The 27,744-nt window shown below is 37.4% G+C and overlaps 1 protein-coding gene across 1 annotated transcript in view; it reads right to left on the bottom strand.

Annotated features, from left to right (window-relative positions):
- SKL2 (shikimate kinase like 2) overlaps nucleotides 1–27,744 on the bottom strand; it is a 93,322-nt gene that overhangs the window by 25,214 nt on the left and 40,364 nt on the right. The window contains exons 5-6 of the mRNA XM_089815137.1: nucleotides 22,133–22,199; nucleotides 21,905–22,023 (exon numbers count right to left, since the gene is read on the bottom strand). Coding sequence (XP_089671263.1) covers nucleotides 21,905–22,023; nucleotides 22,133–22,199 — 186 coding nt within the window. The remainder of the gene's footprint in view (nucleotides 1–21,904; nucleotides 22,024–22,132; nucleotides 22,200–27,744) is intronic.

Genomic DNA, 27,744 nt, shown 5'->3' on the forward strand with positions numbered 1-27,744 from the left:
TTAAACCCACTCTACTTGCAACCCTATTTGCAAAACCTTCACCAAGCGTTGTGCCTTATGAACTATTCATTAGCAAGTCCCTTAAGTTCATAAATTGATAAGTAGGAGATAATTTCCACAGCAAGTCAAATTGTGATATTGCTTTCAGGATTTAATTGTGTAGTTTTTAAGTCAAACTCATTGACCCATGTTTCATGAGTAGTGATTCAATACGAATCCATCTCTCATGAGAATAAATGGAACACTAAGCACTCATTGGATCTAGGTGATGCTCACAAAGGTGAAGCATCGAGACTTCCTAGGAGGTCACCCATCCCAGTACTACTCCAATTTGAGCACGCTTAACTACGGAGTTTCCTCCATGGTTAAACCCACTCTACTTGCAACCCCATTTGCAAAACCTTCACCAAATGTTGTGCCTTATGAACCATTCATTAGAAAGCCCCTTAAGCTAAGTAGGAGATAATTTCCTCAACAAATCAAATTGTGATATTGCAATTAGAATTTAACTGTGTAGTTTTTGAGTGAAATTCATTGACCCATGTTTCATGAGTAGTGATTCAACACGAATTTATCTCTCATGAGAATAAATGAAACACTTAGCACTCATTGGACCTAGGTGATGCTCATAGAGGTGAAGCACCAAGACAACCTGGGAGGTCACCCATCCTAATATTGCTCCAGCTTGAGCGTGCTAACCTACAAAGTTTTTTCCATTGTTAAACCCACTCTGCTTGTAACCCCATTTGAAAACCCTTCACCAAGTGTTGTGCCTTATGAACCATTCGTTAAAAAGCCGCTTAAGCTCATCAATTGATAAGTAGGAGATAATTTCCACAGCAAGTCAAATTGTGATATTGCTATCAGGATTTAACTGTGTAGTTTTTGAGTTAAACTCATTGACCCATGTTTCAAGACTAGTGATTCAACACAAATCCATCTCTCATGAGAATAAATGGAACACTTAGCACTCATTGGATCTAGGTGATGCTCACAGAGGTGAGGCATCAAGACTTCCCGGGAGGCACCCATCCCAGTACAACTCCAGCTTGAGCGCACTTAACTACGAAGTATCCTCCATGGTTAAACCCACTCTGCTTGCATCTAGGTTTAACGTCTTTTCTACGTCTTCCTCCCTCATGCGGATCTGATGGTATTCGGAGCGGAGATCTATTTTTAAAAAATAGACTACGCCATGCAATTCATCTAGCAACTCATCTATCCTTGAATGGGATATCTATTGTTTTTTTTTTTTGTTTAGCACACAATAGTCCACACACATGCACATCGTCCTATCCTTCTTTACCAATACTACTGATGACGCGAAGGGGCTAGAACTGGGATGGATCCATCCTTTTTCCAGCAATTCTTGAATAATCTTTTTGATCTCATTTTTGAATTTCCTGGGATGGCAGTAGGGTGTGGTTATGATCGGCTTGGCTCCAACTTCCAACTTGATAGTATGTTCAAACCCTTGACGAGGCGGTATGCTAGGAGGAATGTCACTAATAACTTTATCATGTTTACTCAAAATATTCTGGAGATCATCACCCTGGGAAGGTTTCGTTGCCCTTTAATGGGTTCCGCCAAGACAAAACAATGTGTAGCCCACGCAATGTCATCACACTAAAAAATTGTCTCCATCCGATGTGCAAAAACTTCCTTCGAACATTCATTTGCCATTCCACGAAGAACAACCTTCTTTCCATTGACAACAAAAGTGAAGTCCATCTGTTTGAAACTCTAAGTACTCATCAAGTGTCTCATCTACTGTATGCCTAGAATAACCTCCATATCATCAAGGTCCACTATAAAGAAATCCTCGGTCACCATGTGATTCACCATTGTGATACTTAGCTGAGGAACAAGGTGTGTGCAGGGCAGGAAAGCCCCTCCGACAATCTTGACTTGAAATCCTGCATGTGTCTCCATAGGTAGACCTGTTCGTTTCACCAGAGAGGAGTTTATGAAGTTTAGCGTAGCTCCGCTATCAAGCATCACCATAACCCTTTGTCCTTGAATGGTTCCCCGTACATGAAACATTGTGCACCTGGGCTACTAGCTAGGGCGATAGTTCCCATCACACCAATGCTACAATCCTTTCCGTATGGTTCAAACTAACCATGTTGGTGTCGTCGTGATGTTGGTTGTCTTTAGCAAGTCTCTCTTCCTATTCATCCTCATCATTGGACACGACCTCAAGGTAGTGTATTTTTCCTTTTCTGAGGCATCTGTTGCCAAGTTCCCAAGGTCCCTTGCAGTTGAAACATAATTTCTTCCTTTAGAGTTCTTGTCTGGTAGCTTCGTCCAATGATAGCTTCCTAGGCAGAGGTTTATTATCTTTGTCCCTCAAAAACGCCAGCGATTTGGGGTGTGAATAACTTCGAGAGGATGACGTCGATGATGATGCCATGCTCCGTGCCTTCTTAATAGCTTCCGACAAGGTGGCAGGATTGAACCCCTTTACCCAAACTTTCAATGGTTCTATCAATCCGTCCATGAAGAGCACCATCCATCTTCTTTCATAAATGTCCATGACCAAAACAGAGAGTTTCTAAAATTCCACAATGTACTGGTCGACTAATCCAGTTTGCCTCAGCTGTGCCAAATCTTTGAAATTGAGTTCCGGATCTTCACTATCAAACCGATCTATCAATCTCTCAATGAATTCAGCGTAAGTATTTATTTGATCATGACCCAGTGTGATGGTGTCGTGATGCCACCATTCATGTGCAACTCCTTCCAAGTGTAATGCCATGAATTTAATTGCTTCTTCTAGCATAGGATTCGGCTGGAAGTATCGGCCAAAGTAACGAGAATCAGAATCGTATCAGAATCAACAAGGTCGAATCAAATCGTGAATCAGTGATGAATCGCCCATGAATCGGCAAATTTGAAAAAACCCTTTACATTTAGAGATTTTAACAATTTAAAACTTATTTCATGCACCCTTTATTGAATATAACTTAAACACACTATAACATCATCAAATAGAAGTTAAAACTTAACATACATACACATGGAAGTTTGTGTTTACTGCATGGGGTAAAGAGTTTTTATAAGACAGCTGCCTTAGTTATTATAAGACAGCTTCACATCCAACACCTACTCCAAGTGCTTCAAAGCGTATCACCCCTCTCGAAAGGCTTGCTCTGTTGTTCTCTCCACCACAGACACTTCATGCCTACAGCAGCTCTAGGTCTCATCAACTGGTTAGACTTCCCACGACTGATAACTGCTGCGATTGGGGGTCTAGGGGGCAACGCCCCTAGCAGGGTCAAGGGGCAACACGAGGTCCTGGGGCAGCGCCATACAGGGCGGGGTCGAGGGGCAACACCCCCACCGCCAAGACCAAATTAGCACTTTGAAACCCACACAAAACTGCATGGAACATAGTATTTTTGTGATTTTCTTCTGATCCCACACTCTTTCTGGCAACTGCTGATGTTTTACTACCTGATTATGTCTTTCCCTTCCCTTGGGCATTGTCCGTTATGCATTCTGAACATTTTTTATTTTTTTACTCCTGCTTCCTCAATATCTTTCTGTTGTACATATGTCTATCAGTGATTCAATGTCACTATTAATATCTGTAAACAAAATATAAAAACAAGGCTCCAACTCAAACCTAACAATTATAACAAAGAGGAAAGGCAAAAAAGAAAGCAAATAAAACATGTGTTTTTTTAATAATTTTCAATTCAACTTCCTAGCTGCCGAGGCCAATTCACGAGGCAGATTCATGCGATTTTTTGGCATGAATCGCCTAAATCACCAATTCAGGCGATTCATGCCAAAAAATCACCTTCAACGATTCAAGATTCATAAAAAATCGGCCAGCATGAATCTTATCGCGATTTGGGCGATTTTGAGGCGATTTTCAGAACTATGGTATCGGCCTTCATTACCCATGCTTGCGCAAATATGGATCCGAATCCGTCAAATGGAGACAGATTTACTTAACTTTCTTCTAAGATCATCATTAAAATATCCTTGGTTTCCGCCTCTCAAATATCTCATTCTCAGATTCGTGTAATCTTTGTAGGATATATCTTCATCAAAATTCACATTCTTCCAGTCTTCTCTCAGTTGTTCTTGCATCTCTTCAAAGGTTGGTTATTTCCCTCCGTGTGGTGCCTCCGTCCATGGGGGAAAAGATGGCATGGATGGTTGAGAGTGTGTTGGATGAGAGTTTGATTTACCCGACATCGAGTCCATGTTGTGACCATTTTTTCCTCTAGATATTTTATTGTCTGCCAACTTCTTAGAGTCTCTTTCATGAGTCGCTAAGTATCAATGATCTATGCCTGATTCCTGGCAAGTTCTCTCAGTCGTGCCACGAGTTCGGCAACTGTCAGTTCCGATTCGGCAGCCATTCTATCAACAAAATGTGTCCTTCTCTTCCGACTATAAACTCTCATTCACTGTCCATAGGTTGGCGAGATCGAAGCTCTGATACCACTGTAATGTTCCTAGGTTTGATTTTACCAAATTGGGTTGCTCGTGTTTATTCTGATGGACGTTAGACAACCAGAATAATGCGTATACTAGTCCTAGTAGGTCGTACAGTAGGCATAGGGGAGGTACGGCTAGCTGAGGGCTTGAAATTGTATGTACAGTGGTTGAAGAACAGTCATACAGTGTATATAGGAGGGTTGTACGATGTATGCAGGGAGGCCGTACGGTCAATGCAGAGGGTCGTACAGTGTGTCTTGGGAAGGTCGTACGATGGTCTTGGGAAGGCCACACGGTGGAATGGTCGGCAATATGGTGGCTGTATGGAAGAGCAACCAAGTAGTACAGTGGTAAGAAGTGGCCGTATAGTATGGATAGGAAGGTGTATGGCGAGGATGGATGCAAAAACGTTTGGCAACAATAGTCAAGATACAAATATAATAAATTGAATACAATAGCTTGTAGATAATCAAAGACCAAATAGATACAAACTTGTGCCAGATGATAATAATATTCACATACAAATGATGCTCCGATTTGTCGAATCCGAGCCAAACAATACATAGACAAAATAGGGTGAGGGTTGAATCCCACTGAAACCGGAATAGCCAAGTAGGGAAGATCTTTCACTTCCGAAATGGCGAACAACAGAGAATCCCAACTGGAATTCGCAATACAATGAAATAATCCAAAATGCATACCTAAAGACTACCTACAAGCCGTGCTTAAATACCCATTGCGAAACTTTTCGAGGGTGTACAAAGATAGCCGACGGTGACACAAACTACAAAAACAAAAATAAAAATGGGTCTGAGATATATTAAATCAATCAGCCCAATAACAATAGTTTGATAAATGATTTATTTTATGACAGGAACATTACAGTTGTGCCAAAAGATTGACCTATTAACACCCAATACAAACGGCAGAGATAAACAGATCTGAGGGAGGCAGTTACTCCATGTCCCAAATCTGAAGGGAGACAATGGCAATTAGTTCAACAATCCCCCATTAGCATCACTTGAGGGGATCAAACCTATCACCTAGCTCTACTACCAATTGTTGAAACACATTTGTCAATGCACCAAAAAACATGTTAACACCACAGATAAACAAATCCAAGCAGTTACCATGTCCCAAACCCAAATGGAGACTCTTGTGATTAGTCCAACAAGATTTTATGGCTATAAGCGATATCATCACGTCATTGTTATACATATAGATTGAAATATCAAGTAGAGCAGCTTTTTTGTGATTGTCTAAGCATAACAACATACCAGACACACCACCATAATCAGCATTGCATAGTTATACAGGTATATGAGACACAGCATCCTTGAAAAAAGTTCATTGCATAGTTATATTCATATATCAGAGCCCAGAATCTAAAGGAAATGACAGCATTTCTAAAAAGATGACAAAACCAGCTTTCCAAAAATATAAGATTTTCAAAAAACTGACATGGGACGCAAAAGAAAAGCTTGTCAGAGTCAAAAACAAAACTTCAGACTTCAACTGCAAAAACAAGCAACTAAACTGCATCAAAACCCGAAAATACCTTCAACAATGTCTTCGTCTCGAAACCAACTTTTCGATGCTTCTTTCAGATCAAAAAAATACCTCTGTATGCTCAAGATATGGCCAAAAAACCAACTGTAGGTCAAAAAGGACCCTAGAGAGGTGCTGGAGGGCTAATGATGCAGTGACATCATGCTGACGTCAGCAAAACACTAAAAAAAAATTGATGGCTTCCTAGCCATTGAAGCAAAAAAATATGCCACATGGCAGGTGGCTGAGGTGGTGGGTAACGTGGCAGGGTCCACATGGCAAAGTGCCACAATGGCACCCATGCCATGTGTCACCTACAAAATACTCCAACTCTACCGAACAATCCACGTAGGCTGTTGATTGTGCAAAGGCAGCACGCTGGGCGGTCAAGTGGAGCAGAGGGAGCGGGGACTAGCAAAGGCGAGGAGAATAGGAAGTGTTGTGGAGGAAGGGCGGTGGCCAAGCTATGGCAGACCTGCGGTGGCACAGCCAATCGCGGCGAGGCGCCAGTGGAGCGCAGGTGGTCCTGCAGTGGCTGCTGGGCGGTGCCACAGTGGTACGCCTATTTTGGATATTTTTATTTTATTTTATTTTGCTAAATTGTCCATACAGTCCGTACAACAAGGCCTACAAGCAAAAAAAAATTTGCCTCCTAGAGCTCTGTCACCAAAATCAAAAAAAATTATATGAATCCTGACTATAAACAGTCTTCCAAATCCAATGACAGCGTCCGTTTGAGCCCAAAGTGCTCCGAAAAAACGCTCTTCCCCCGGATTGAAGAAAATTGCATAAACAAACTAAATTTTGTGTCTCCAAATCATGGCTTCGAAAATACTTCAAACAAGTAGTAGCAAGAAGGCTCTGATACCATGTAGGAGTTGATAAAATCTGACTCCGCAATGCGCCAAGATCACCTGCATACAAATAGCTTGCCAAAAAGAAACCAAAGGAACAAAAGCTTGAAGCAAACAGTGCAAGAGAAAACATTTCACAATAGAGAAATGAAATTGCTATGTGAATAGGTGAATTTACAATGAGAGAGAGACCACTTATAAAGGCCTCAAGGAAGCTTGTAGAACAAACTAGAAGGTGGTAGAAGATAAGGTTGACAACTAAGCACACTTCCACAAAAAAGTGGAACATGCTAGAAGGGAACAAACTCCCGTGTTGTCAACAACTCATCACTACAACTATTAAATGAATGCATTGTCCTAAGTAAACTTAAGTAAATAGAATAAATAATTAATAATTAATTATTTACTCTAACAAGCACAATTAATCACAAAGTCAATTCTATTCAGAATTTTAGCTTGTATAATTTATTCTAAACTAGAAAATCTATCCCTAGACCTACATGTAAAGATGATGAAGTTTAGTATTTTGTGAGCTTTCTACCAATTATTTTGTATGAGGATTTTAAATTAACAGATTGATAGTTGACTTGGAATGTAAATATAGAAAAACATGCAGGTCAATGCATATAGATTCTATCAAACAAATAAAATGAGAGCACAGGCTAATATAGTCATATAACATAACCACAAACATCACCAGTTTAGTTAATCATTTTCTTAAAACAATCATATTCAAAAAATTAATAAAAATAATAACAGATTTTGTTTTGGTGGATCCACATGTTTGTGCTGAATGTGTTATTTTTTTGTTTCGTATCTTTGTAAGGAATTTTCTTTAGTCTTGATGAACAGAAACATTATGTATGCATTGGAAATTTGCTTGCAAATGTTTTCTATATATATTTTGCTTTCTTAAGTTTTGGAAGTGGTTGTTAGGATTTATTATATCAATAGGGTGTGATAATTTAAATTATTAGAACCAACGGTGGTTAGATAACTTACCTAAATATTACATAGAGAGTTAGAAGGTTGGAATTCTCACTATTTGAGTGAGTGTTGTGGCAGCTAAGATAGGAAAATTGCAAAAGAGTGTGTGAATATAAAATAAGAAGATTGCTTGTGTAAAGATTTATTTAATAATCAAAAGGGGATTATAGTGTGCTTGTATGTGCTTACTAAAAATAACTATGGTGTCATCTCAGGACAAAAGCATTGGATTCTTTTTCCTGTAAGAATCACATTTAAAAGGATAAGTCTGCAAGAAAAAGCTGGATTGCCACCTGTTCTTTCTTATCCATCTTGTCCAACAAGCCTTGGGCAATGCTTTCAGGCTTATAGTCGTCACTATCCATTGATGTCTCTCTTTTGAGGAGATCTCAACTTCCAAAATTTATAATTAGATCCATTGAATATTTCAATCTCTATTCGAAATGTAGATGCAGCCATGGCTTCCATATAAAAATTTGCAAAATAAAATCTTCCAGAATTGCCACTACAGCCCAAAAAGCCTTTACAACCACAAGAATGAAAGGTGGCTAAAGTGTTGGTAGCAAATGTTGGGATAAGAAAAAATAAACTACCACAATATGGAAATCTGAAATTATATGCAAATATGAAATTAAGTTTGTTCATGAAACACCATTCACTTAAGGATGCTTGATTTAAAATATCCTTAAAGAGAATAAGAATAATATGATCAACATGAGAAATTCAAACCAGCCCTTCCAAGGGAAAATTCCACCAAAGAGGGAGGCCAGGCATATATTATCTTCTTAAAAACAAGATCACAATGCAATAATCTTTGTTCACTCCTTTGACTTCCTCCTAACAGCACTTGTACTTTGAACAAAAACAAATCAAAAGGCATATTGTGTAGGGTGCAAATGTTTACAATCTCTAATTATTCTCTGTTTGGGATTGTTTGGGATTCTTGGTTGACACGCAGCTGTGAAAACATTACACATCTCGAAAGAACTTCATCTCACATGCATGCAAAATGTTGATTCTAATGGGCTCTGCAAATTTTGTCTTCAAAAGCAAATGTGTGCTGCACTATGCCTATAAGATTTTTGTTGAAGTTTTTTCTTATGCCTGGATCAGTCCCTCCTTACTGTCAGGCCAATGATTGATTAATATTATATATAATACCATGTTATTCTTCGTAAGCTAGGGCTCCAACATTCTTCAAAGCACATTGCATTCATCACAACAAAAAGGCTATATAAATACAGGTTCAAAATAACAAGGGAATCCTCAAATCCTTTGTCTACAATATCTGTTGAAGCTTTATCTAAAACTTGTCCAGTTTTCTTTTCACATTGGTAAGATATCCATGACAAAAGTATTTTTTATTTTTATTAGGTTGAAATTTATATTTCAATTAAATTTACATAAAAAAAAATTTAAAAATCAAATTAATTAGTTGAGATTGTTGGACTTAACAAGTGGGAAGATTCACTTCTGGGGGGGGGGGGTGTGTGAATCAGAAGTCACTAACTTCAACCTTTTCAAATCCTTTTAACTGAAACCATTCACATGCATCTAATTCATCTAATAAACATAAAAGTAAAGATAGATAACACACAAATTTGGTAACCTAGAAACATTCCAAAATGAGAAGGTAAAACTGGGGTGGGGATGACATCCACAAAATATCACTGCAGCAATATGTAACTGTTCAAGGTTACAATGTTTGACCACTTCCAATGGTCTGCCCTGTGAAAGGTCTATCCTGTTAAAGACTTTACACCCTGTTAAAAGTGACCTGGTTAAAGGATTTAACTGCCCTGCTAAAAGTAGGCCTAATTAAAGGACTTTTGTACATTCACTTGGAATGCCACCCTATTAAAGGATTTACAAATGGCTGCTAGGCCAACCTAAGTCCATAGGATTTCCATATCTAATACAATTGCTAGAGAGTATTAGAAAGTCTTGACCTGATGACTTGCAATCCTCTATTGCTAATTACAGATCCTTGTTCTGCTCTATCTATTCTAATTCTTGCTTGATTTGATATGTCACTCTTCGAGGTTTTGATACTTTGTTCTTGATCAACTGAATTATGCAATGCTGCTCTATTCTTCACTAAGTCTTTTTACTCTTCTGCACTTCGCTATAATTCACCCATACACTTCTCTCTTGTGCATCCTCATTCTATGCATAATGGGGTATTGTCCTCCTTTTAAAGATTTCGAAGACTTAGGGTTAGGTATGAATCTGCGATCAATATTAAATCTTCATTTCCCGCTCATTTCTTGCACTTTTCCTATTGGTTTCATGCCTTCTCTATTTTTCTTATTGGTTGCATGCTGATTACATAAGTAAGGCAAAAGATTCGTTCTTATCTTCAAGATCCTTCAAGATTCATCCCATGTTGGCTTCAAAAACGGTTTACATTTGAGTTTGTGAAGATACAAACTCATATGTTGATTCTATGTTACTCGGCACTTACTAGTTGCTAATGCTCAGCACATATAGGAAAACTGGCTCACTCGGCTCCTATAGTAATTTTGTTTCACTCGGCATCTATTCTTTGCTCGGCACCTATAGTGACTCGGCATCTATACTTTGCTCCGCACTTGAACTTCGCATGGCACCTGAAGTTCACTCAGCACCTATTGAATTCTCTGGCTCGGCACACACTGTGGCTCGGCTTCTATATTATACTCGGCATCATCTTGAGAAATGGTTAAGTGTGTTGACACTCAATTGTCAAAACCAATCTAAGACTAACAATCTCCCCCTTTGACATGAGTGGAAAAAACACTTAACTAAACATTATGCATCTGATCTCTATGAGTATACTACATATTCTGTTTGTCATATATACAAGACTTCAAAAACTTGTTCAAAATTTTGTATACCTCAAAAAATTTGTAACTCCCCCTGAGTTGATGTGCCATTTTCATTCCTATAACCAAAATTCTTGTGCTGAATGTGTCTCATGCTGATGTATCTGATACTCTTTGCCTTGTCTGCCTTTGTTTATGTATCTGTGTACCCTGTTTCTACTTCCTGTACTCTATATCTGTTTCCCTTTCACATCTTGCAGTTTTGTATCCTTTTGGCTTTATTACTTCCTCAAAATGTGAATTTGAAAATCTCCCCCTTTGGATATTCTTTATTACTTGCATCAAACAATGTATTATGTAACCATTCTTATTCACATCTCCCTCAAAACATTATATCTCCCCATTCTTATTAGATGCAATAATGAATTATCTCCCCCTTTTTGACACTTATGTCAAAGGGTCCTAAGAATCAATAGAATACTTCGCCAAAAATGTTTTATTCACCTCCATAATCATCTTGAGAGAAGCATTCCAATTATCTAAAGAAATTTTCAATGACTTGTGTTGGATGGTTGTCTCTGCTGCAAGATGTACAAGGCCTTCTAAAGTAGAAAGATTAGGATCTTTCTTTAGAACATTTTCTGCATAGGCCTATTCCTTATGGAGTACTTCCAAATGTGGGGTAATGGAAGATTGAATTTGCATCAATTTGGCCTTAATATTGGCCTCTTTTGCTGTCAATACAACTAACTCCTTTTGTGTGTGAAGCATAGTTGCAAAATGCTTCTCACTCTGAGTTGGATCTTTAAGTAGCTGAGTGCTAGAAATCTTGAGATTTCGTTCCAAGCTCATTATCCTTTGGCTAGTTTTTTGTGTGAAATATGATGAATTACACAACTTGTTGTACAATGAGAATACATTCTCAAGTACTTTCTTTACTTTTTCAATCTTCTTAGCCAATTCTACTTGGGAAAGTGTTATTTCACTTGATATTTTCTCATTGACTTTCATCTGAAACTTCTTTTCTAACCATTCTAATAATTTTACATTAGTTTCAAGGTCTTCATTTTGTACCTGGTCCACAATGTTGGACAATTGCTCCATGATGGGTTGGGTTTCATCAGGTACTTGCAAGCTGAAAGCATCAAGAAATATATCTTTAATTTCCACCAATGCTTGTTTATGCCTATACTCATTTCTAAGTATCTCTTGTTTCTTCCTTCTCTCTAGTGCCTCTTGCACTTCATTTATCTGTTGTAGGTTCATTGTTCTCAATTCATAACTAGGTATGACTATTTCTTCATCAAGTGTAGGGTCTCCATAGTGAAGTACCCTTGCAACCTTGGTGGAGCTCAAGCCTAGTGCTGAAATCTGCAATGGTACTGCATTAGTGCTCAGCTTCTTATTAGGAGTCCCCGAGGTAGGCAAGTTTGCAAATGTTTGTATTGCCTCCTGCTCCTTAGGGGTTTTCTCCTCTTCCTTCTCCTCTTCTCTACTGCCTTGATCAATAATGATAATTTGAGGAGGTGCACCTTGACTTTGTGCAGTGGGAACATGTTGCCCTGTTTGTTCCTTTGCTTGCTCCTCAACAGTTGTTGTTGTTGTAACTGTACTATCAACCTTAGCAATTTTGTCTTGTTCTTCTTGCTCGTTAGGTTGATCTGTTGTGGCTGTGGGAGGTTGTGTAGGTGGTCCTTGTGTACTTTCCTTCTCCCTTGTTATCTTTGCTACAGCCTTCCACAATTCATCAACACTCACCAAAACTAGATTTGTACAAAGTTGTGCTTGCAATGTAGATTGGTGAAGGATCTTTTTGAGATCCTCTGTAGTTAAAGGATTGATGTTCTAAGCTGAAGTGTCAAGAACATCCTTTACAATTACTGTATCTATAGGTGTTGTATGTGGACTTGGTGGTGGCAGTTGGGTGTCCTGTTCTGATTGCTGCTCTTCAACTGTTGCCTCTTCACCCTGTGTCTTCTCCACTGTTTCGTCTTCTTTTTCTTTCTCTGCCTTTTCACCTTTCTCATTTTCCTCTTCTTCATTATTCCTTCCCTCAAATGGGTCTTCCTTTCCTTCTTTCACAGTTGTCAATCCATATATTAATTTCCACATTTGTGTGGACTTTTGGACAACATCTTCTATTTGGTTCTACAAAATTCTAAAGGCTCTATATTTCGGTGCAAATTTGCTCCCATGCTTCTTACTAGCCTTTTTTATTTGACCTTTAGTAAGGTCTGGCATTACATGAGCCAATGTAGACTCCCTTATTTCTTTTTCCATTTTGAGACAGTAATCCCATTTATTCTCAACTAATGAGCTTAGCTCCTTAGGCATTGAATTATCGTTCAAGTGAGGTGGTCTTGAACTTAGCCATCATAGTGCAAATGAACTCTTCCACTATGTTTTGTTGTTCTTTTGACAACTTATTAAAATCAATGGTCTTTAGACCAGTTAAATCAGCATTGTCTCTAATATTATTACAAATGTTTTCCAATTTAGATGTGGTAGAATGGCTTACCAATCTGAATTGATCTTCATCAGACTCGGTCCTTTGTTCATCTGATTCAGGAGGTGCAACATATTTTCTTCTTTTCTTTTGCTCTACAGGCCCTCCTTGTTCTGTTGCCTTCTGCTTCTCCTGCTCTTTTGCTACGTGAGTTGTAGCCCTGGTATCAGCCCTTGTAGTTGGCTTGGTTGGGCTTGGCTTTGTAGCCTTTTTCTTTCCCTTGGGCTGTGCAACTGGCTGTTTTTGAGCTTTTCTTTTCTTTGTCTCAGCCTCTGGTGCTTCCTGCTTGGCACCTTCCTCCTCATCTGCATCCCCTCCCATACCTTGGGTTAAGGCAAGTGGTTCCTGACCTTGTTCTTCTTCATCTTCCTTGGCATCTTCACCTTCTTCTTCTGTTGCTTCTACAATGCCTTCCCCAAATTTAGCTTTTAATTTCTTAACAAGTCTATCTTTCTTTTTCAAAGTGGAGGCAGTCTTCAACTCCATATCCACTTTTGATCTCACCACGTCATAGGTTCCAAAATGTGGTGCATCCTTGTCAACTTCCTCTGCTAATAATGTAGTTATTGCTGCTGATGCTTCATCTATATTTATTTCATACCCAAGAGGTCTTAGCCATCTCACTCTTAGTATGGCAGCTTGAATGTATGTATAGTCTATATCTACAAGAAAACATACATCATTTACATGTTTCTCTACTAGGGAAACTGGGATTCTTAGCCTTTGCTTCATTGACTTCTTTAAGTATTCAAAATAGCTAGCCATCAAGGTCTCAAAATTAGCTCCCATCTGCTCTATGTATTCATTGACTTGAGCTATGATTGACCTATTTGTTTTCCATGCTACTTTACCAAATGAAGGAAATTCATTCTACACATAAAAGAATATACAGATAAAAATGGCACCAAATTTGCATTGGGCTCCCTTGGTTCTTCTGATTACTACTAGATTCTCATTAATCTGTTGTAGTTGCAGTTCTGCAAGATCATATGTATGATCCTTCTTCACCAATTTATATCCTACATCCACTGCAATACAAGGTACACTGTTAAGTTTGCTAGATTGTTAGAACTTGTGTGCAATCACCCTAATAGCAAAGTCAACAAGAGGGTCTTCTATGGTGTCAATTGTCATCCCTCTCTTGTTCCACTTAGCACCTATGTTTTTCTCAATGGCCTCCTTAGAATCACTCCTAAGGGTCTTCGACCGATCTAGGGTTGGGTACCCTGTCACTCTATGCACAATTCTCTTCGTGATTTTTATTGGACCATCCTCCAACCATAAACTTCCATCATGTATTCGGCTGAGTACTAGTCTAATCCATTCAAATTTGAAAATGGTGGGGAATTCTAGGACACACGTTAAACCCTTCTTCTCAACAATCTGGTATTCTTCCTTCAACACTCCATTCTCACACAATCTCTCATAGGCTTCCCTCATTTCCATGTCACCTATAGCTCCAATCTTGCAATTATAACATCTTCTTACATCTTGAACCATTACAACCTTAGGGGGTATGATGGATAAGGCTCCAACTAAGTCGTTCTTATAAGCTACCTCTGGGATTGAGCGGACATCGAGTTGTTTGACCTCATTGGACACTAGTTGAACTTCAAAAGGTTCCTTCTCCTGAGTCTTCCTAGAGCTAGAAGCCATTTTTGCAATCTAGGGTTTGTATGCAAAGAAAATACGAAACTGCGTAACTCGGCACAGACGTAAGTACCTTGAAATTGATGGAATCATGTTGGAATGCTGTTGAACTCTTCTTATACGCTAAATTCTCTGCTTTGAACTCACTCTGCGCTCTTTCTCATCTTTGTTCTTTGTTCGCGATGAGGAAAAATGATTGAAATCATGATAATATACCCTATTTTCCTTGCATTTAATGCTTAGTGTGGTTACAATTGTTCACTCGGCTTTTGAAGGATTTCTCCATTACTCAACTTCCATTGCCTTTTCGCCACTCGGCTTCCACAGGAGTATTCTTTACTCAACTTCAACTGAGCTCTCTTCTTCACTCGGCTTCCTCTACCAACTCGGCTCCTACTAATCATTCGGCTCCTACAGTCTTGACAATCAACTCGGTATGTACTGGCAACTTGGCAACTTGAAAATTTAACTTTGCATCTTTGATCGTGCTGATCTCTTCTTTTCAGTACTTAATTGTCTAGGCACTAATGTATGATAAAACTTTGTAAATCAGTCCCTTATGCCTTTTCATGCTTAGTTTGATGAAGTGTGATCACTTGACCTGTTAGGTGAAGTGATCCCTTCATTTGATGTGCTACACCCATCTTTCTTCTTCCATGTCTTATTCATTTCTCCTTTGATGTGTTCAACATCTACCTTCTCTTTGCCTTTGTCATTCTTTGAGTTGGGTGCCTTTGACTTTGTTGGGCAATTCCTGCTAGTATGACCAATCTTCAAGCAACTGAAACATGTGGGTTGGCTCAACCCTCTGTTGTAGTTTCCTCTGAAATGTGTCCTTATGCAATTTTCAGAAATGTGTCCATATTCCTGGCAGTAATGACAGCTTTACCTGGTGTTAAGTCCCAATTGTAGTGATGTACATTATTTCCTCTAGCTGGCTGATTTGGTGTCCACATAGGCTTTGATCTGCACTCAAAAGCCCTATGTCCATACTTCTTGCAATTGTAGCAATGACCTTCAAATTTTGGTGTTCTAATAGTCTTAGTCCTGCAATTATGTGCTTGATGTCCTTGCTTTTTGTACTTATGACAATGACTTGCATTCTTGGGTTTGTCACGTTGATAGACATTCTTGCTCCTACACACATTAGAGGTATGTCCCTTTTTACCACAGACATGACAAGTAGGTTTAGTGTTCTTACCTTTGTTACTCCTTTCTTCTGCAGTCTTGGATGACTCTCTTTGTTCAGTGTTGATGTATCCTAATCCTAAAGTATCATTGCTTGCCCTTGATGATTTTAGTAGCTGCTCAAAGTACTTGATGGTCTCATTGGGTTTGTTAAAGCTCTCTGCAATCTCCTTTTCTCTTTTTAGGTCATTTTGCAGTTGTTCATTTTGCATCTTCAGTGTAGAGATCTCAATGTCCTTGACATTCAATTCATGATGTGCATTCATCATCTGACTCAGGGTGTCTAGCTGCATGTTTGAAATTCTTGCTAGCTCAATTGACTTTTCTTCCAATCTATTGGCAAGGTTTCTCTTGTCTTCTTCTAGCATAGCCTTGTCTTCAATGGCTCTTTTCTTTTGTTCAATTACTTCACAAAGGATCATGGCTTGTGATTCTTGTTCAAGCTTGAGTGTTCTGATTTCTTCTGCTTGAGCTCTATTCTTCTCCATCAGTTCTGCAATTGCTGCATCAAACTCTTTGGAATCTCTATTCGAAAACAAGTTCGAGAAGTCAATCTCCTTGTATTGTGTATCATTCTCAGCTATGGCAATCTCTCTTCTTCTCTTTAAGGATTTTCTTAGTTCTCCTCTAGCTTCTTCCAAAGCATGTAAAGCAAGTTGTATGTCAATTGCCTGATTCTCTATGATCTTCCCAATTTTGTAGACTTCCATTTCTAGATCTTTTCTCCAAGTTGTAAGGCTCTTTCTTGTGAGAACTCAACTCTAATACCAATTGTTGGAATTAACAACTGGGAAGATTTACTTCTGAGGGGGGGGTGAATCAAAAGTCACTAACTTTAACCTTTTCTAATCCTTTTAACTAAAAACATTCACATGCATCTAATTCATCTAATAAACATAAAAGTAAAGACAAATAACACACAAATTTGGTAACCTAGAAACCCTTCAAAATGAGAAGGTAAAACTGAGGTGGGGATGACACCCACAAAATATCACTGCAACAATATGTAGTTGTTCAAGGTTACAATGTTTGATCACTTCCAATGGTCTGCCCTGTGAAAGGCATGTCCTGTTAAAGACTTTACACCCTATTAAAAATGACATGGTTAAAGGATTTAACTACCCTACTAAAAATAGGCCTGGTTAAAAGACTTTTGTACATTCACTTGGAATGCCACCCTATTAAAGGATTTACAAATGGCTGCTAGGCCAACCTAAGTCCATAGGATTTCCATATCTAATACAATTGCTAGAGAGTATTAGAAAGTCTTAACCTGATGACTTGCAATCCTCTATTGTTGATTACAGATCCTTGTTCTGTTCTGTCTCCTCTGATCCCTGTTTGATCTGATATGTCACTCTTCGAGGTTCTGATACTCTGTTCTTGACCAACTGAATTTTGCAATGTTGCTCTGTTCTTCACTAAGTCTTTTTACTCTTCTGCACTTTGCTATAATTCACCCATACACCTCTCTCGCGCATCCTCATTCTATGCATAATGGGGTATCGTCCTCCTTTTAAAGATTTTGAAGACTTAGGGTTAGGTATGAATCTACGATCAATATTCAATCTTCATTTGCCACTGCATGCCTTCTCCATTTTTTTTATTGGTTGCATGCTGATTACATAGGTAATGCAAAAGATTCGTTCTTATCTTCAAGATCCTTTAAGATTCATCCCATGTCAGCTTCAAAAACGATTTACATCTAAGTTTACGAAGATACAAACTCATATGTTGATTTTGTGTTACTCAAAACTTACTAGTTACTGATGCTCAACACATATAGGAAAACTGGCTCGCTTGGCTCCTATAGTAATTTTGTTTCACTCGTCATCTATTCTTTGCTCAGCACCTATAGTGACTCGGCATCTATTCTTTGCTCAGCACTTGAACTTTGCTCGGCACCTAAAGTTCACTCGGCACCTATTGAATCCTCTGGCTCGGCACATTCTATGGCTCGGCTTCTGTATTATACTCGGCATCATCTTGAGAAATGGTTAAGTGTGTTGACACTCAATTGTCAAAACCAATCTGAGACTAACAGAGATTTATAGTTTTAAATTATTATGTTGTAGAAAATATTTACCTAGTTTGAAATTGGTTTAAACAACTTAGTGTGACAAGAACATTTTTTTTAAATAATAGCTTTTCAAATTTTCTTTCTTTGCTTTTATTACTGAAAGATATAAAATGAAATTTTATAATATATCTTAATATATTTTTCATAAATTAGGATTTTTTTGTAGTTTGAGTGATGGCTAAACTTAGCGTAGAGTTGAATTGATTATAGAGTAGAGATGGAGTTTAATAAGAATTGGAGTTAAAATTAATTTTAAGATTAAAATTAAGAAATTAGGTAGTCATTTTGATCATCATTAGATGACAATATTAATGTACTTTACTTGAAAGATCATCTCCTGCTCTCTCCATGCAATACATTTTTCAAACCTATGAAAAACCTAATAATGTGATTAATACCTTCCATAATAAATATATTGAAATTACTCATTATCTTGCTGGTATGATGAATTATTTGAAATTAATCATTTTTTTTCTTATTCATTAAGAACTATTAACAAATGTATTAATCAATAAAAATAGAAGCTGGGAAAAAAGGGATTTTTTCCATAAAATGATTTAACAATGGAGTAGTTTCAAACCCAATACCTCTACTATTCTTGCAATTTTACGTTGTTTTCTTATTTTCATTTTTGTATTTTCAGCAACTACAATTTCCATCTTTTATTTCATATATGGATACATAGGGATTAGGATTACAACAACAATTTGAATTAAAATTAGATTGAGAAATAAAGTTTGGGTTAGAATAAAAGATGGAATATTATTATCTTCTCAAAATATTAGGAAATATTAAATTGTAATCTATTTTTAAATAAAACATTTATATAGTAATTTAGAAAAATAAAATTAGACATTAAATATTCAAAAAAAAAATTTACATAATGAAAATATTCTAACAATTGCTGTTTCCAAATTTTATGTTTACATCTCCAATTCTTATAGTCTAATAATGTAGGCAAGAATTTTAGGAGTTTATGGATTAATACAATGGTTGTTTAAACAAAAAAAAACAATATAACTATAGTGATAGGTAGATAGGGGAAGTTATATAAGAGTGGAGTGAGACAAGGAAATAATGAGAGGGGAAAAAAGGGATATATGGAAGAAGAAAGGAGGGAAAAACAGGGAGAGATTGGTGATACATGGATTTAAATCAAATATCAAAGTGGGGGATAGTTGTCAAGCGATAGATAAAGAGAAAGAAGTAGGGGAAAAGAAACAAGAAGAGGAGTGAGGAGAAAGGCAACGATGGAGATAGAGAGAGAGGGAGGTAATATAAGAGAGAGGTAAGCAGGGAGACAGAAGAAGTGTGTATATGTGTGAGTAAGACAGATATATAGGTAGGGATAGGGAGATAGATGTGGGGAGAAACAATCAAAATTGAGAAAATAAAGAGGCATGGACTAACATTTAAAGGTGTGTCTAGAATAAAATCTCTAGATAGTCTCTATATTCAACCTACTTATAGTTTCCAGAAGCACTCTAAACTACAAAATAATCCATATACAATTGTGTCATCTTAAAAAGGACACACTTTCCTTTTAAAACCATTGATCTCCCTTATCTTCATGATTCCCTCTTTAGACCATGGATATGCTCATGCTTGCTCTTCTTTTCCTTCTTTACCTCTTCTCTCTTCCATATTTCCAACTTATCTCTCTGGCATCTACCCTGGCTCTCTGTGGCACCCAAGACCTATCCTCCTGAACCAAGTCGACCTAGTCCTCCCAGGTCGATATAGTCCTAGACTAGGTTGACCTATGTCGACCTAGAACTCGACAATTTTTTATTTCAAGGCTCGAAAGTCATTGAGGGTTTAATTAGTTAATTACCATTATCCAGTCGGCCTGTATTGTTTTCCCACTCAAAAACTCATATATAAGGAGACTTGGAGGCTTCATTTTAGGAATCAAGCAACCTAATTCATATCCCATCTCAATTATTGTTCATGCACTCGAGCTGTTGCCCTCTAGTGAAGATTTTTGCCTTTTGCATTCAAGGAGTTCAAGTATTCAAGCATTTTTCAAGCATTCAAGCAAGGAGATTTTATCTAGCATTGGAGAATCCTTTATGAGCATTTCCTCTTCAAGATCTAGCATATTGTTGACCATCAAGGGAGGAGATCTGCGTTGAAGCATTTATCCTCTTCATTAATGCATATCCATATCCATGGCACCATGACAGAGTTATGATAGATCCATTGCAAAGTATGGAGATATCCTACATCCCTAATTCAAAATCTACATTACATACACACGCGCAAGGTGAATCCTAACATTTATCTCGTTCTTTATAGTCTTTTACATTTACAGTTAATTCCTTAACCTATGTCTTGACCAAGGCAAGCCCTCCTCAAACCCCAACCCCCAAAACTTTCTTTCTATGGTGAATTGTAGGTTGGAAGCGAAAAGGATTGCAGATCTAGAACCTACAATTTGCAAGCTTTCTAGAGTCATTAGTTTCGGAGTTGCGGACTATGTCAACCTCGTTGTAGGACATCTATCCATGTCGACCTACTCCTTCAGTCCCGGATTCCGAGGAGATTTCGAGTTTTGTTACTTTCGTTGTTTCATTCTGAGATCCACGAATGGAAGTTCATAAAAGATTTAGATCCGACAGTTATTGAGCATAAATACATCTTCCTCTATGCATTTCAAGATGAGTCTTTTACATTTCATTTCATTTCATATCTTAACCCTAGATTTACATCTTAATTGGGCTAATTGTACTCACATAGCATCTAGATTTGCATTTGCTAAGCAATTAGTTCAATTTCACATTCACATTGTCCTATTAAGGGCCTAAGAGAGTGTATTTATTAGTATTGCACTCCTCCTTACCACCCGGATTTAGTATTAGTACCCTTCTTCCTTTGGCTCCTAGCTAATCTAATTCAGATTATAAGTGGAATCATACTTAGAAATCCCCCTCTTTCCCTCACACACACATATTTGAAAGGCTCAGTGTCGTGTAAAGAAAAGGGCTACATCCTATTAAAGTGCTTTTGTTTGTTTTAACACTGAACAACAATTATATAGAAAACAACAGAATCAAATGAGACTTGAAATAAAATGTAATTATCTTGTATGTATAGATAAAAAAGATGAAATTATTCCATCAGATATTTTATTACGAGAAATTCTTCTTAAGTCATTTAATATATATAACACTATCGGCATAACCCTTGCACCCTTGAAAGGTGCAAGTGCTAGTATATTATGCTTTAACAATTGCACAATGTAGTGCACTGATCCGCTTTATTATAAACTAGTATAGATTAAAGAACTTTTCCAAACAATGAAACTCCAAGTTTACTTGATGTTAAACTCTTTATTACAAACAGAGAAAATAAGATCACACATTTATGGATTAAACAATTGAAAAACACAGAACATACTATGTGAATGCCAAATATGGCATGCCCTTGTGCTCATAATCTATTCTACACCAGATATTCAAACCAATATAGTAATTATTATAAAATACAGGTATATATAAGCTACAAGAGAACAAAAGCTACAGTAATCAATGAAATGTGATCATGAAAATTGCAGTGTTCAATTCCAAGAAACGGCATAGTTCCATAATGTACAGCTCCTTAGTAGTTCCATTTAAGACTGGTGAAAGAGAACGTGTAGAGATATAAAGTTATAAGTGCAAAGATCCTTCTATTGTTTCAAGTAGCAAAAGAATTAAGATACAAATTAAAGTACACAGTTGTACTTACTACTTTAGGATATTGAAATCAACCACAAAGAATAATCTGCATAAGAAAATGTCAATATAAGAATTTTAGCATGGGTAGGGCACATGATAAATTAAAGCCTTACCTTTAGCTTCACTTTGAGATAGCCAAATTGTGAATCCGGCATGAAGTTTCTTCCATTTCTCATGTCTGGAAGCTGCTCCCTGAATTCCTCCTAACATTGCCACAACCAATCGTACATGTCTGAAAATAACAGGATATAGAAAAATATTGATAATTGTGAATTATGAATTATCTAACCAAAAAATTTGAATAATTACAAAAATAAAATTTAAAGATAAGCTTTCCATACATATTAATGCTTTCTAATATTGCAGACTCAGCTTCAGCCACAGAGTCTTCACCTTCATCATTCAATACTATAAAAAGGAAAACAAGTCAGTTTGCTAGTAAATGATCCATGCACCTAGATTAAATATTCACTCATTCAATTGGTAGACAATACAAATACAGCTGTTGGTTTAATACTTTAATTGGTCCACTCAGACTAAAAGGAAGACCTCAACCAGTCACCCCATTCCTATTTGATGAGCAGCACCGGTAGGATGCATAAAAAAGAAAACAAGCCAGTTTGCTAGTAAATGATCCATGCACCTAAATTGAACATTCACTCACTCAACTAGTAGACAGTACAAATAAAGTTGTCAGTTTAAAAGTTTAATTAGTCCACTGAAACTATAAGGAAGTACTAACCAGTCACCACATTTCTATTGATGAGCAGCACCAGCAGGATGTCGAGTCATAAGTCATGAAACTATGTGATGCCCTTCCATAGTACAAGCCCCACTCTTCGGCATACATACAAACACACATGGTGTAATTTTCCTGGCGAGATTTCAGACCTCCCTATCAAGCAAAAAGAATCCACGTCCAATCCTCTATGCCAACATATGGTTCAGACAGTGATGTGGTTTCGTACGGTAGCTGGGTTCCGTATGATGTTTGAGGATGCAGGCATACAGTCCAAGTGGGAGAGGTTGTACAGTAGAAAGGGCAGCTAATGGCTGTACGATTGGGGGGCAGGTCTGCAATAGCCTGTACGGTGATGACAAGGGCCAGCCAGCATACGGTGGAAGAATTATTACTGTTGTACGGTGGAATAGGGGAAATTTGTACGGTGTTGGTGATTCATTTGGTGTTGGGGATTGCAGAGACGGATGGTGTATGGTAGTAATGTGTTGAGGTCATGCAGTGGTTTCAGGCAAACTGTACGGTAGGGAAAGTGATCCGTACTGCGACAGGGTCTTAACTTGGGAGTTTTAGTGTTCACCAATACCAAGATAAATGAGTTCACATGCACAGTCAATTAATAGAACTATAGATAAAACGAATAAAAACAAGATCAATGTCAAATACCAATGACATCGGAAAAAGGTTTTGATTTAGACCATGATAACATTTCAGATGTGCCCAATCCGAAATAAGCAACACAAAGTAGAACAGAGTGAGGGATGAAGCCTGCTGAAATTGTGATTGGCTAAATAGGGAAGATTTTCCACTTCCAAAATGGCAAACAACATAGAACTCCAATTGGAATTTGTAATACAATAACACAATTCAAACCACATTAGAAATACATCCTACTTGTTAGTCATAAATGCCCCCCTTCAGAGTTAAGCTCTTGATGTGCACAATAAGTGCAACATGACAACACACACCTATGAAAAAATAGAAGATGGACCTAAGATATATATAAATCAATCAGGACCCCAAATACAAATATTATTATTTATTTTATTTACTAATCGAGACATTACAGTCCTCCCATCCCAAAAATTGTTTGTCCTCAACTAATCTCAAATTGGTGTGTTCCAAGATTTGTTCACCTTCCCAGGTAGGGTCTTCTATTGGCAGATCCTTCCAGTGCACAAGAAACTCATTAATGGTGTGTGTCATCAATTTCTTCTCTCGGGTATCGATGATCTCGGCGACTCCAAAACTATTTTTTCTCCTTTGTCAATGGGTAGAACATCCTTTGACATAGTAACGCGTTGTCCATGGCCTTCTTCAAGCTAGACACATGGAATACATTGTGGATGTGACTCCCTTCATGCAACTCCAATTTGTAGGCAACTTTGCTTACCCTCTGGACCACATGCTAGGAATCATGAAAATGTAGCCTTGGTTTTTCTTTCCCACATGCCTTTACAGAAGATTGTCAGTAGGGCTGAAGTTGAAGGTATACCAAATCGCCAACTTCAAAACTTCTCTCGATCCGATGCTTGTCACAATACATCTTATGCTAGTCCTGGGCCCTTTGAAGATTTTCCTTGAGGGGTCTCAAAAAAACCATATCCTCCTATAGCCAATCCTTGGCCTTTGGTGCATGACTATCACGAGTGCCATATCAATGAACAATGGAGTCTTGTAACCATACAATGCTTTGAATGGCATATGTTGTATTGTTACAATGCTCACCCAAATGCAACCACTTAACCCATGCCCTTTGTTGTGCCAAAACATAGTTCCAAAGGTAGCTGTCCACCCATTTATTCACAATCTTCATTTGTCCGTCAGTTTGTGGGTGATAGTTGGTGCTTGGAGACAACTTTGTTCTTGCAAGTTGAAATAATTTGTCCAAAAAATGTAGAGGAAGCAAATATCCTTGCCACTTACTATGTTTTGGGGAGACCATGAAAGCGGAATACTTCACAGAAGAATAAATCTACCACTTGCACGACCTAATACCCAATGGAATTAGCAAAGTGACCATACTTGGTCAGTAAGTCGACCACCACAAAGATATAGTCCTTTCCTTGCACCTTGAGAAGCCTGGAAATGAAGTATGTCAAGATGGTATCCCACTTCTACTCAAGAATCGGCAATAAATGAAACTGACCAGCGAGTAGAGTGTACTCGGATTTGTTTTGTTGACAATTAGCACATTCCTGAACATATATTATAGGACGTCGTTCTTGATACCCTTCCATGAAAACCTTTCCCTAATTTTTCTATAGGTCTTCCAGTACCCTGGAAGCCTAACCAAGGTTGAATTGTGCATCTCTTTTAAAGTTTTATGCTTCATCTTGGAATCGGGTACCAAATAAATTTTGTCCTTGTAGTAAAGGATGCCATCAACCACTTTGTACCTATTGTCCTGCTCTTTAGTGACCAACAATTGGCATGCAAAAGTGTTCTCGGAGTATTCGACCAATAAATGTGCCTTCCAATCTACCAAAATCTAAGTCAAGGAGCCTATGGAAGATCTTGATGATGCATCTGCCACAATAAGATTTTTCCCTTTCACATACTCAATATCAAAGTCAATTGCCTAAAGTGTGCTCACCCACTTATGTTACCATTCTTTCATCTCCTTCTACTCCAAACCTCAGGTTGTTGTGGTCATACGGATGACAAACTTGGCTGCAATGAGGTATTGTTGAAACTTCGTCAAGGTATGCATAATGGAGAGCATTTCTTTGTCATAGATGGAGTATACTATGTTGCTCCTGACTCAAATGCAATTAGGTGATGGTTCTGCATTAGCATGGTCCCGATGCCTTCTCTAGATGCATCGCACTCTAGGATGAAAGGTTGGGTGAAATTTGACAATGCAAGAACCAGATAGGAACTCGTAGCTTTCTTCAGCTTGTGAAATGTAACGCCCTGCCAAGGGATCCAAAAGAATTAACCTAAAGTTTCACTAAGTTTGCTAAACATTTTTTTTTTTAAAAGTAAGAATGTATAACATACACATCAAACACATAGTAGCGGAAGCAATAACATGTAATCATCGACAAACATACATTGTAAGTTACATTTCTTAAAGATCCCAAGACGTTGAGTCACGTTTAAATTTAATTAATTCTAAGTCTAACAACTATCACATACATATGAAAGAATAATCAGAAAGTCCCATGTCCATAATATACATTTGTTCCGAATGCCTCTTGGCAAATTAATTCGGAATGCTCAATCATCCACTGTACAAGTCACAGGGTATGAAAGGCTTAAAAGAATATACATATGTAAAAATAAAGATACAACATCCTCAAATTCATGATACAAAGTACAGTAAAAATATATGAAACTATTCACCGTACATGATACATCCATACATCCATAATGATAAAACATCTATCATAAAAACTAACCATCCATCATAATAATCCAAGAACATAATGAAGGTAAATGCCAATCACGAAAACTCCAACCACGGTGACCACGGAACGGATCTCAATGGTAAGAGTAAAAAGCACTACCACCCGACCGCGTGGAACCTAAATGGTCCACTCCCACCACGCTGAGGAGATAGTCTCAAGTCCCAAATAGGATAACAAAACCTATAATCATAAATACTCTCTAAGTCCAGGAAATCCTATAAGTATGCTAACTCAAGGGTTCCTAAAAAGATCGACATCTAAACCCAGAGGTACCACAAGACACGTAGGAAACCTAATATGCAAGCGGAAAAGTGTCATCGCAAAAGTCACGTAGAAGTTACCCGAGCAATTCCTTAGGAATCCCGGGTCCCTACTGATCCTACGGCCACTAGTATCCTCTCGTACTGACGAGGCATACTATGGAATGCAAGGTCGTAACCAAGCGTTCTCTCTACCCCATCCTAGCCTGTACTAGCACTCAAGGCATGAGAGAGAACATACAATTATCTTGTTAGGTTCATTTTCTCTCATTTAGTGTAAATGTTTTCACTTATTAAAACAACTTACAATGGGTTACTCCAAGCAGCCTCTTAGGGCCCCGATCCCCATTGCAAGCCACTTCCCGACTCTACACATAGATAACCTACCCTAAGCTCATGAAATCATAAATCAAATAATCATAATAAAATCACCTCAGTCCTATACAAGCAACTGAAAAAACATCATAAAAGATAAGCCACAAAAATTACATTAGTTCTTCATGAGCAACAGATAAGCATCAAAATAATAATCATATGATCACAATAGTTCTCTATCAGCAACTGAAGACATCAATGATAAATCACAAAACCAATGGTTCTCCAATGAGCAACCAGAAAGTATCCCAATAGTAAATTACAATATTGATCGAAGACTCCAAAATGGTCAAGTCAAAATATGACATCATCAAGAACATAACAAACACTTCAGTCCTCTCAAGCAACCGAAAAGCAATCCAAGTATAACTGATCGAGACTCAAAAATGCTTATCAAATATAACTGATCGAGACTCGAAAATGGTTAAGTCAGGTATCTCAAATACATACATCTCAGCTTCACACAAGGAAACTGGAAAGCAATAACAAACAGTAAATACAATCATGTCATAGAGCACTTCATCAGATTACCATGGTCGGGTTAAGAAAGATCGAGACCAAATCATCATGACATCACATTCACAACCCCGAGCCTCTGGTAACAACCTAAACTGGTCAATACTAGAACAACCCCAAAACACAGAGAACGCATAAAAAACATCAAAGTCTCAGAGATTGGATTTGAAAGTATATTATTATTGAGTTAAGGTAAGGTTTATGTTTCCATTTAATGTCGAATTCAGGTAACTAAGTTTTCACAACTACCCCTTACGATTAACCCATTTCTATAATAACTTCCATTAAGTCAATAATCCGAATCTACAATTTAATCAAATAATATTCATTATTAATTAACTTTAATTAAACTAATTTTAATTAAATTAATCAATAATTACTTGTTCTAATTACTTATTTTAATCTATTTATTAATTGTTAATTTATTAATATTTAACCAAAATTATTAATAAATTAATATTTACAAAAACTATGCTAAATGCATTATTATTTAATTATTAAATATTAATAAAGATTAAAATATTATTAATTAAAATATATTAAAAATTTATTAATTAAAAATTTTAAATAATAATAAAATTTGTTTTTATAAATAATAAAAATTATATAAAAACCGAAATTAAAAAAAACAATTAAAAATACACGTTTAA

This window comes from Cupressus sempervirens, chromosome 2 (assembly GCF_028749045.1).
Source record: "Cupressus sempervirens isolate cs-2001-9-10 chromosome 2, ASM2874904v1, whole genome shotgun sequence".
In the NCBI taxonomy this organism is placed as follows: Eukaryota; Viridiplantae; Streptophyta; class Pinopsida; order Cupressales; family Cupressaceae; genus Cupressus; species Cupressus sempervirens.